The following is a 12,450-nucleotide window of genomic DNA, read 5'->3' on the forward strand; positions in this document are numbered from 1 at the left end:
GACTTCCCATTTGCATCCATTATAGACTAAATAAAGAGTTAGTCTGGAGTCGTCCCAAATTCAACAATACATGCCAATATATCACTCCAGTTAGCAGAGCACTAATCCAGTTCAGCAATAGCAGAGCACTAATCTAGTTTAACAACAGCAGAGCACTAATCTAGTTCAACAATAGCAGAGCCCTGATCCAGTTCAACAATAGCAGAGCCCTAATCCAGTTCAACAATAGCAGAGCACTAATCCAGTCCAACAACAGCAGAGCCCTAATCCAGTTCAACAATAGCAGAGCCCTAATCCAGTCCAACAACAGCAGAGCCCTAATCCAGTCCAACAATAGCAGAGCACTAATCCAGTTCAACAATAGCAGAGCCCTAATCCAGTCCAACAACAGCAGAGCCATAATCCAGTCCAACAATAGCAGAGCCCTAATCCAGTCCAACAACAGCAGAGCCCTAATCCAGTCCAACAATAGCAGAGCCCTAATCCAGTCCAACAACAGCAGAGCCCTAATCCAGTCCAACAATAGCAGAGCCCTAATCCAGTCCAACAATAGCAGAGCCCTAATCCAGTCCAACAATAGCAGAGCCCTAATCCAGTCCAACAACAGCAGAGCCCTAATCCAGTCCAACAACAGCAGAGCCCTAATCCAGTCCAACAACAGCAGAGCCCTAATCCAGTCCAACAATAGCAGAGCCCTAATCCAGTCCAACAACAGCAGAGCCCTAATCCAGTCCAACAACAGCAGAGCACCAATCTAGTACAACAACAGCAGAGCACTAATTTAGTTAAACAACAGCAGAGCATTAATCCAATCCAACAATAGCAGAACTCTAATCCAGTTCAATAATAGCAGAGCACTAATCCAGTTCTACTCTCTCATACAGATGACTAAGCACATTAAAGAACAGAGGATTCCAAACGGCCATCTCCGAAAGACAGACACCACAACTCATTGAATATACTGATTCAATATAACACATTAGATCCAATGATGTTTTACTAATGCATTAGTGAGCTAAGTTCTCGGTTCCATTGTTGATGGACTTGGGTCTTTGAATAATATAGAGTGGGACAGTGACGTTTCTCTTCTGTGCCAGGAAAAGCCAACAAAAGTAGCACAGCTTTTTCAGGCATTAAAATTTGACAATAACAGAAGACACTCCACCAAATGAATGTGAAAGCCGAGTGCTTTGTTGGTGCTCTTAAACTTTGTCATGTTTTTGAGTGTTGTATTGTTCTAACCCATTCGTCCAATCATCATATCACTGGTCTGAGTAAGACAAGATAAGACAGTATAATATTCTGTCCCTAAAAGGACAAATGTCTTGGACACGCTATGCTACTGCATGACAAAGTCAACCATCATTTTCACACCATACATGAATCCAGACTCTTAAAGCCAGATTGGAGGAGTCCTTAGGACAGATTGTAGCTTTACAGTATATTCTGTCTGTAGGTTTGTTAGTGTGGTGGCGGGTGGCGGGTGGGTTACGGTACTAGGACGGGTATCTTTAGGGCAGATGATGATTCTACTGTACTGTGTGATGAGGTTCAGTACTATGGTTCATGTATGTTTTCTGTTCAGGGCAGACCTGGAAGGCAGGGATTCCCGGGCAAAACAGGTCCCGAAGGACTAAAGGTCAGATTCTATTAACGTAATGCACCATCCATCTGCGGGAGTCTATCACTCTCTATCACTCTCTCTCTCTATCACTCTCTCTCTCTTTCACCCTCTCTCTCTATCACTCTCTCTCTCTATCACTCTCTCCCTCTATCACTCTCTCTCTCTATCACTCTCTCTCTCTCTATCACTCTCTCCCTCTATCACTCACTCTCTCTATCATTCTTTCTCCCTATCACTCTCTCTCTATCACTCTCTCCCTCTATCACTCTCTCTATCACTCTTTCTCCCTATCACTCTCTCTCTCTTTATCACTCTCTCTCTCTTTATCACTCTCTCCCTCTATCACTCTCTCTCTCTTTCACTCTCTCTCTCTATCACTCTCTCTCTCTATCACTCTCTCTATCACTCTCTCCCTCTATCACTCACTCTCTCTATCATTCTTTCTCCCTATCACTCTCTCTCTATCACTCTCTCCCTCTATCACTCTCTCTATCACTCTTTCTCCCTATCACTCTCTCTCTCTTTATCACTCTCTCTCTCTTTATCACTCTCTCCCTCTATCACTCTATCACTCTCTCTCTCTATCACTCTCTCTCTCTCACTCTTTCTCCCTGTCACTCTCTCTCTCTCTATCACTCTCTCCCTCTATCACTCTCTCCCTCTCTCACTCTCTCTCTTTATCACTCTCTCCCTCTATCACTCTCCCTATATCACCCTCTCCCTATATCACCCTCTCCCTCTATCACCCTCTCCCTATCACTCTCTCCCTCTATCACTCTCTCTGTCTATCACCCTCTCCCTCTATCACCCTCTCCCTCTTTCACTCTCTCCCTCTATCACTCTCTCCCTCTATCACTCTCTCTATCACCCTCTCCCTCTATCACCCTCTCCCTCTATCACCCTCTCCCTATATCACCCTCTCCCTCTATCACTCTCTCTATCACCCTCTCCCTCTATCACCCTCTCCCTCTATCACTCTCTCCCTCTATCACTCTCTCTATCACCCTCTCCCTCTATCACCCTCTCCCTCTATCACACTCTCCCTCTATCACTCTTTCTCTCTATCACTCTCTCTATCACTCGCTCCCTCTATCACTCTCTCTATCACTCTCTCTCTATCACTCTCTCTATCACTCTCCCTCTATCACTCTCTCTATCACTCTCTTTCTATCACTCTCTCTTTCTATCACTCTCTCTTTCTATCACTCTCTCCCTCTATCACTCTCTCCCTCTATCACTCTCTCTCTCTATCACTCTCTCTATCACTCTCTCTCTATCACTCTTTCTCCCTATCACTCTCTCCCTCTATCACTCTCTCCCTCTATCACTCTCTCTCTATCCCTCTTTCTCCCTATCACTCTCTCTCCCTATCACTCTCTCCCTCTATCACTCTCTCCCTCTATCACTCTCTCCCTCTATCACTCTCTCCCTCTATCTCTCTCTCTATCACTCTTTCTCTCTATCACTCTCTCTCTATCACTCTCTCCCTCTATCACTCTCTCTCTATCCCTCTCTCTCCCTATCACTCTCTCTCCCTATCACTCTCTCTCCCTATCACTCTCTCCCTCTATCTCTCTCTCCATCTATCTGCCTGAGTCTATTGTTTAACATGGTCTCCCCTTGCTCTCTCTCTCTCTCTCTCTCTCTCTCTCTCTCTCTCTCTCTCTCTCTCTCTCTCTCTCTCTCTCTCTCTCTCTCTCTCTCTCTCTCTCTCTCTCTCATTTAACTGTGTGTAAATTAGATGTCACGTTTCTATTACCAGGGGGACTGGCCTCTAAATAAGCATGTTCTCTCTGACTGATCTGAGCTTTAACATTTGTAATCTTTTTACGAAATGCTAATTTGGTATTCTGCTGTAGGGCGAGACCGGAATAACTGGAGAGGTCGGAAAGCTTGGCGAGAGGGTAAAGGCTTTTCTCTCTCCTCTCTCACTCTCTGTTTGTTTATACTTCACTCTGTGTGTGTGTGTGTCTGTTTATGTGTGTCTGTGTGTGTCTGTTTGTGTGTGTGTGCGTCTTTCTCTCTCTTACTGCGTATGTTCATGCGTGTGTGTTTTGCTGTTGCTCCACTGCTCTGCAGGCCATGGTGTAAGTACAGGACTTTGACTGTGTGCTTTCCTGTGTTGGTCTCTGCAGGGGCTGGTGGGTTTCATCGGCCCTGTTGGGGAGCCTGGCCTCGCAGGAGAAAAGGTTCGCTGGGTATCTTTGCGTTAGACGTTACAGGAAGGCTTTTCAACTCATATACTGTTGTTTCGGTCATATTGAAAGATTCAGATTTGTTATTGCTCTACTTTCCCAGTGGACAAAGATGGTTGAAATGACGTTATTACAAACAGTTGTAAGCTGGTCGAAATTAATTATGCCATTTCAACCCGTTTTGCCTGCTGGGTTTGCTTCCTGTTGATGTCTTCTGCTATAACTACAGATGTAGGATCTTAATTTGAACCAATTGGCTACAGAAAGAAAATAATCTTGCAGCAACAGGAAATGTGAATTATTATGTGCATTATAGTAATAATTTGGTGGGTGCTTATATTTGTCCTATTTCACACGCGCAAGTGTGTATTAAAACACGTATGAATTGGCAATGTGTTTTTTGCATATCCCACTCCCCCTGAGACACCATCGGATAGTGGGGTCACAGCCAGGGTCTGCCATTATCAACGGCGAACCGTGAGCAATAAGGGTTAAGTGCCTTGCTCAAGGGCACATCAACAGATTTTTGTCGTTTCGGAGATTCGAACTAGAGTCCAACGCTCTAACCGCTAGGCTATCTGCCGCCCTGCTAACTATATACCCATGGCACCATCGTTTTTTTTAACATTTTTTTGTGACCTGACCATAACTAACTACAGGGAAAACTCCTGGTCCTACCTATGTGATGCAGGGTCCTCATAGCTGTGTTGGTTTTCCCAGGTGGACCGTGGGGAGATGGGATTTCCTGGTCCGCCAGGGGAAACAAACGCAGCTAATAATAAACTAAACTACAGGGCTATATGTTTTTCCAGGGGGACCGTGGGGAGATGGGATTGCCTGGACCGCCAGGGGAAAAGGGGGCGATGGTAAGGAGTAAGTCTGGACCCCGTCTCTATTCCCAGGGGCATTCAACGCTATATGGGTAGGACAGGATGTCATTTGGGGGATTGGAGATGAGCAATGGGGCACTAAGATAGGTAACCTTCTGACTGAGAAAGAGATATGTATAGCTTGTACATCTTGTACGAAATTACGTTTTTGTTAGTCATACTGTCAGTCAGCTCAACTTCATGTTGGGATACACTGTAGCGAGGATAGCATTTATGTTGTATATAAATGTGCAGAAGTTTCCAAATGAATTATTTTTATATCTCTTCTTGGTCTCTCAACTCATTACCTAGTATTGTAAATGCTTCACACAGCAGCAAACAGCTGGAGGCCCCATATTGTTTGCATCTACATTATCTTCTCAGCATATTGACTCAAGATGTTCATTGTTTAACAACGCAGTGCTGCAGCTATTGAGAAGCGATAGAGTAAGGCAGATACAGTTATGTCAGATCTCACTACACTCTTACAAAAAAGGGTTCGAGAAGAGTTTTTCAGCTGTCCCCAAGGGAGAACCCTTTTAGGTTCCAGGAGGAACCCTTTTTGGTTCTAGATAGAACTATGTTGGGTTCCATGTAGAACCCTCTAGGGAAAGGATTCGACATGGAACTCAAAAAGGTTCTAACTGGATACAGAAAGGGTTCTTCAAAGGATTTTCCTATGGGGACAGCCGAAAAACGATTTTAGGTTCTAGATAGCACTTTTTTTTCAAAGAGTACCTAAACTAACAAACTGTTCAGTCAGCCACATCTTGTAGTCTAAAAATAGACAATACAGTACATCGAAACAGTTGAACAGCCAACAATTCTCAATAGTCATCAGTTCACCGTCAGTATTAGAGTATGTTAGAAAGGGGTTTAAAATGGGTTTGAAGTATGATGGATGTCTTCATGCTGTTGTTCTGTGTGTCTGTCAGGGTCATCCTGGAACTCCTGGAGAGTGTGGTTCATCAGGACCTCTAGGGATACCAGTAAGTAAAGCCTGTTTGCTTTACACATTTAGTGCCAGTTTCCCAGACACAGACCAGAAAAAACTTTCAGTGGAGATTATTTTTATTCCATGCAATAGTCTTAATTTGGGTCCGGGAAACCGGCCCATAACATTTGGTACCATTTTAAACTTCTTGTGCCCTGTAGATTTACTACAAGAATGAACCCCATCCCACCAACACTACTCTGAAATAGCATCATTTCTAGTTTGGCATTAGATGCACCATGGCAGAATGCATTTAGAAGCAAGGCATCACTGCTGTAAACAAACTGAATGAGTCATCAAGTTAAAACCTGTTCTATTTGGTACATTCAGCAGCTTGGCATAGAGTCTGTTTGAGTTTAGTTTAAGTGTCTTCAAAGGTCAGACTTAGCCTCTTAAAAACTCTTAGGCTACTACCCATTCTGGCTCCTCAAGGGTTTGTTGCCTGCCTTGTTTGGAATCCAGCTACGTAAACATAGCCAAGAAAGGTCTGTGATGAGGCCTCACTAATACCGTTTAATCTTCGCTCATTTAGACACTAAAGACAGTTGTACAAACAAGAGGCGTTTGGGAGACATTCCCCACAGCACATACCTTTGTTGATGTTGATGGGAAGTGACAGAAAGACACTCAATCAGTGTCAGGATTACTCAGCACTGCCATGCCAGCCGTAAACTTTAGCACCTCTGGCTAAGCTAAAGCAGCTCCCACCCTTTACCTTTATAGCATGTCAACATGTCTTTAGTCTCCTCACGCCGTGCACCGACATCACACAAGTTGTGGCAAGACATGCCGGTCAGACTCAGAGATGCTTTAGCAAGCTGCACAGGAGACTGCAGCAGCAGAGTGCATTAGTGTTAATAGCAGAGCATACTCTTCTACTTCTTCTGACCAGGTGTCCTTTGACATGCTTCATCTCAATAGGATCTCCTGTGCAAGCATGACTAAATGCATATCCTTCAGGGGCATGAGATCAGCTCTTTGGTCATGATAGGGATGCATTACATTCACTAGCATCCTGTAGGCCCATCTCCTGTCTCATTAGTCAGTCCTACTACTCGTCTCAGTGAGTGTGGTAACATTACTGCCTTCCATCATATAATGTGGTGTGTTCTTCCTCCTGCAGGGTCCGGCCGGTTCAAGGGGTCTCGGTGGGATCAGAGGACCTAAAGGCAGGAGGGTAAGGAATAGAATGTACTCCTTCAGCATCCACTACGTTCCCTACACACCATCATTTGTTATGGCTACATTTTTTTGTTAATGCAAGCTAGTATCGCTGTGGTTCGAAACTTTTCCAGACCTTCGCACGCTAACTATAGATTTGCTGTCATGACACCGCCAAAGTACAATGCACAGTCTCACAACTTCAACAACAAAATAACCCTTGGTAACCCTTTATTGCACAGTTTGAATAAAGGGTTAACTAACTGTTTTTTGCACTGCTGGTCTATCCAACTTCATGACTGATCCCTCTAATATGCATAAGTGTTTAGGCATATTATGGAATCATTTTGCATAACTCATTTAATGTTCTATGCAATCCCATATTGAATATTTAATAACTTAGAATAGCAGTAAATTATAACAAGGCTTATAAAAATAAACCATAGAAGATGAATGCAATTAAACTCAGTTCAGACACATTAAGAAATGGAAAATACCCCTCAGCGTCTTCTATTGGGACAGTGACCAAAGGCTGCCTAGGCCTGTTAGTAGGCTAATGTTAGAAACGATCACCAGCTGGTTCTGAGGCAGAAATTCTTCAAAGTTAAATAATAATGCCTTATATAGATCAGTTATTAAAGCACCGGCAACAAAATCTACTCAAACCTTTTAGATCAGCACCACCACCAACTGGTCCCAGATCTGTTTGGGATCTTGCCAACTCCATTATCAAGCCTAGGAACAAACAGAGACCTAGTATCAAGCCAAACATGTTATGACAATCCCATTAGGAGTTTTCAAGAGAGCAGGCACCCAGGCTAGCAGACTGGCACCCAGGCTAGCAGACTGGCACCCAGGCTAGCAGACTGGCACCCAGGCTAGCAGACTGGCACCCAGGCTAGCAGACTGGCACCCAGGCTAGCAGACTAGCACCCAGGCTAGCAGACTGACACCCAGGCTAGCAGACTGACACCCAGGCTAGCAGACTAGCACTGAGGCTAGCAGACTAGCACTGAGGCTAGCAGACTAGCACTGAGGCTAGCAGACTGGCACCCACGGTAGCAGACTGACACCCAGGCTAGCAGACTAGCACCCAGGCTAGCAGACTGGCACCCACGGTAGCAGACTGACACCCAGGCTAGCAGACTAGCACCGAGGCTAGCAGACTGGCACCCACGGTAGCAGACTGACACCCAGGCTAGCAGACTAGCACCCAGGCTAGCAGACTGACACCCAGGCTAGCCAGTAACACAGCAGTACTGGGAACAGAGATGATAGATATCTGTTTGAGAGAGAAGTTTCTATAACAACAGATTGGACCATTTACTATATAGCATCAGTCCAAGTCCTCCTTTGTTACTTGAGTGTTTACTGGCGTATGTTGAGGTTGGACAGCCGTAGTAAGTGTGGTTTTGAATGAGGCTGGAGGAGGAACAACGAGAGTACAGTATACAGTTCTGTCATTGACTCTAACCCCCCCTGGTGTAACTTATTTTTATCCATGACTCTGCAGTCCTCAAGGGATGCATCTCCCCAAATCATATGTGTACAATAACAAAACACATGCTGGCCACCTTGAATCTTTGACCTCGACCATCCATCCAGTCTCTTCTTCCTATAAGACCAAGAGCCATAGTATTCACAGAGATGCGCATGGTAGATGAAGAAGTCCAGAAAAAAGGCATGGTCTGGTCAAATGTATACGACGCAGAACAGACCATGGCGTCCATAGCCAGAGCAGAGAATGGACAAGTGTAGTCAGTGTCACGATCATCTCGGGTCCAAAAGAAACAGGACGGTTCAATTCCCGTGAACTCAGCAGAGAGAGATGAGTAGAGAACCGGCATCACTCAGCAAACTGAATGACTGTGTCTAGTTACAGTCTGTCCTGTGCAATGGAACAAAATAGTTTACCGACATCACAGGTAGACTTGGGCGATATATGGTTTATTCCATATACCAGGGTATTTCCAAATATCAACGGTATGTTTTCAATGCCGGGGGGGTTGGGGACACTCCCGCCTCGAGGGGCCTGCGTGCTATGCCACTGCTTATAACTAACACTAAGTTAAGAATAATTATAAGAAATATCTTGGCCAGGTCACAATTGTAAATGAGAACTTGTTCTCAACTTGCCTACCTGGTTAAATAAAGGTGAAAAAAAAATATATATATATATATATATATATATATATATATATATATATATAAGATGTGTCAAATCAATTATATCCAGCTCAGGGCTCCAGTTATGCATTAAATGGTTGGCTAACTTGCTAGCTAAGTGGCTAGATGTCAAGATCAAGCTTCTTGGTTACAGCAGAGACATTCAATCCCCTCCTGGATCAAGATTCCTTTATTTTGTGCATTTACATTTTTTTCTATTTGAAATAGCGCCCCTTGTGTGCACTTCCAGTAATACCGTATTCCCCGGTATGGTACAGAAACGGTATGAAGGTATGAAAATCTGCATACTGCCCAACCCTAATCAGAAGGCTGACTGGATTTTACATGGGATAAGTGACCTATAATTGCTGTCCTATCAGCGATGTCCTCTCCTCACAAACGTTGAGGCTAGTTCACCGTATATGACTAAGCCTGTATTTTTCTCCTTCAAACAGAACATGTTTTCTTCAATGCCAGAATGGCTTTTTATATTTGATGCACCCATGCTAGATGCCTGAAGCACATGGATAATTTTCCTTTATCAAATTTGTGAAACTGTTCACTTATATTTTGAGTTTCTCTGCAGGAATCCTAGGCATTGATATCTAGTTGTTTCGGTCCGGATGATTCAGCAGTTGGTATTTGAAAGGTCATGGCTTCTCTGTGTGACACTGTCCCCAATGTTCAGCTGAATACTGTGGCCATATGATCATGGAAAGACGATGGGAGCAGAATCGAGACATCAGTGTGCATTTTATTGTATAGGTCACAAGTGGCTTTAGGAGAAAACCCCTAGCGTTTACAGCACCGACCTCTGTGTCTCCAACCATAGTCGCATGTTTAAAACTGTCTCCAATAATCACTCTTTCCTCTCTGTAACCATGGTACCCACCACGGTCATGGGAAGTGCCTAAATAAAATATGAAATCGTTTTTTTTTAAGCAATTCCTCAAATTAACACAATTGCAGTAGAATGGGAACATTTAAGTGGGAACATTTAAACGTTTATGTTAGACCACATTTATTGCTGTTAAACGCCTTTCTGGCTGAAGAGCCCTACATGAAGAAGAGGACACTTTATATTCATTCAATTAATGTTTCTCTCCTGATTTTCTCTCTCTCTCTCTCTCTCTCTCTCTCTCTCTCTCTCTCTCTCTCTCTCTCTCTCTCTCTCTCTCTCTCTCTCTCTCTCTCTCTCTCTCTCTCTCTCTCTCTCTCTCTCTCTCTCTCTCTCTCTCTCTCTATATATAATATATATATATATATATATATATATATATATATATATATATATATATATATATATATATCACTCTTTCTCTCTCTCTCGCTCTCTCCTTCAGGGTCCGAGGGGTCCTGACGGTCCAACTGGGGAGAAGGGGTCAGTTGGAGGAAAGGTGAGGATGGGGTTAAAAGTTCAGAGGTCACACTATTGGTTGTTCTGCTGCATTGACCTCCTCAGTTACGGAACACTATGACTTCATTCCCCAATGAACACACCAACCACAGCCAATGGAAAACATGGATACTGCAATGCGGCATTTGTTTGTGCCTTAATTTGGTACTTAAGTATGTCCATATAATACTTTTAAATGTGGCTTTGTTCACAAGTCTTTTATTGCTTTGATTATTTTCAACATCTGAAGGACACTTTCTGGGACATGATCTTCTTTTAGGGATATTTTCTTTGCCAACTTTGGGAAACTTTTAATTCAAATGATTGTAAACTGTTTGTGGCATTCTTAAAGACAAGAGTTCTTGGGTATTGTGTGTGTGCGTCTGTCTGTGTGTGTCTGTCTGTGTTAGTAAGACCATAAGTGACATTGCCAAATTTGTTATTCTACAGGGTCCCAATGGTCCACCAGGAAAACTAGGCTTCCCAGGGGAGATGGTATGTAGCACGAGCAGTTTTAAGACCGTTACGTTTTTGCTCATACCCTCCCACTCTGCCCAGTTATGGGCCATGTCCAACCCATGGACCTTTGGGTATATGCTTTCCTACCTCACATGACTACTTTGCCATGCCTGGTAATGAATAATATAGTACGATGAGCCTATGGGTGTTTCTCAAAATGCATACTACCTACTTCCTGCCACGAGCACCAAATTGGAGCATGGGAGTGTAGGAGTAGAGTCCAAATCAAAGTATGCAAAACGGAGCACAGAGGGAACTTCTCTGATGCTTACTCCGTTTGCATATCGATGCAAGCTTCAACAGAAAGTATGCACCTAAATATGACGCAACCGCATAAAACCATGTTATTTGAGTTGAAGCAAGAGAAAATAAGCTCAGACTTTGGAATGAAATGTTTCCCATTCACGTTACCTAACTACAATATTTTATCTTGATACGTTAATGTATTTATTTTATTTTATTTAACCTTTATTTAACTAGGCAAGTCAGTTATTAAGAACAAATTTTTATTTACACCGGCCAAACCCGGATAACACTGGGCCAATTGCGCACCGCCCTATGGGACTCCCAATCACGGCTGGTTGTGATACAGCTTGCATTTGAACCAGGATGTCTGTAGTGACACCTCTAGCACTGAGATGCAGTGCCTTAGACCGCTGCGCCATAATGTATTAATATTGGCATGTTTAGATCGTGAGCACATAGTAAGTCATTAGTCCTAACATTAACTGGCTAGCTACTACTGTCGGTTATTTGGCAGCTAGCTACCCACGTAGAATAGACATCTACTTTGCATATCATTCATTTTATGTCATTTTTGCTTGTTAAACTATCTGGTTGCTGGATTATTACGATTATGTAGCTGACTGATAGTTATGAAGTAGAACATTTGCTTTGTGTATATCTTGTTTGGCCTCTATTGTTGCCATTTTCCTGGCTGGAAGAAGGTTCAGTGAATGGGGAGGTGCAGCGTGAAGTAATACAGTAGGGGGAGTGCGAGCGCTGCTCAAATGTATTGTTTTATGTGTTCTCCACACTCTCGTCCTCACAAGAATGTACCCAAGAGAACGTCCTCAGAGAATGCACTCAGAGCAGGAGAGTATGGAGCACAGTAGTATGCATATTGACAAACATGCTATGAGTCCCCATTCATACTACATTCAACTTGTAAATACATTTACATCAGCGGTTCCAATGGCTCATTTAGTTAGAGTACAATGCTGGTAAGATTCAATGTTAAAGTTGTCGGTTTGATTCCCGCATGGGACATTCACATTGAATATTAATGTCAACCATGTGTGACTTTACATAAATGTGTCTGCAGTGCTAAATGACCATAATATTTCTGCTAAATTACCATATTATGTGTTTATTATTTAAAACCCTTTTTCTTTCTGTGTTATTTTGCTCCAGGGAAAGATTGGGGAGCCTGGGGAAGCTGGGCCTAAAGGATTTCCAGTAAGTGATTGGGCTAACAGAGTGCTCTTTTAGGTTAGTCATGACTAGGGTGGACACCTGTTGGGGGA

General features: G+C 43.3%; 1 protein-coding gene across 1 annotated transcript in view; it reads left to right on the forward strand.

Annotated features, from left to right (window-relative positions):
* The window catches only part of LOC106579812 (collagen alpha-1(XXVII) chain B), a 101,782-nt gene that overhangs the window by 72,441 nt on the left and 16,891 nt on the right, over window positions 1–12,450 (forward strand). The window contains exons 23-31 of the mRNA XM_014160011.2: window positions 1,586–1,639; window positions 3,484–3,528; window positions 3,760–3,813; window positions 4,632–4,685; window positions 5,624–5,677; window positions 6,806–6,859; window positions 10,353–10,406; window positions 10,856–10,900; window positions 12,338–12,382. Coding sequence (XP_014015486.2) covers window positions 1,586–1,639; window positions 3,484–3,528; window positions 3,760–3,813; window positions 4,632–4,685; window positions 5,624–5,677; window positions 6,806–6,859; window positions 10,353–10,406; window positions 10,856–10,900; window positions 12,338–12,382 — 459 coding nt within the window. The remainder of the gene's footprint in view (window positions 1–1,585; window positions 1,640–3,483; window positions 3,529–3,759; window positions 3,814–4,631; window positions 4,686–5,623; window positions 5,678–6,805; window positions 6,860–10,352; window positions 10,407–10,855; window positions 10,901–12,337; window positions 12,383–12,450) is intronic.

Source organism: Salmo salar, chromosome ssa20 (genome assembly GCF_905237065.1).
Source record: "Salmo salar chromosome ssa20, Ssal_v3.1, whole genome shotgun sequence".
NCBI lineage: Eukaryota > Metazoa > Chordata > Actinopteri > Salmoniformes > Salmonidae > Salmo > Salmo salar.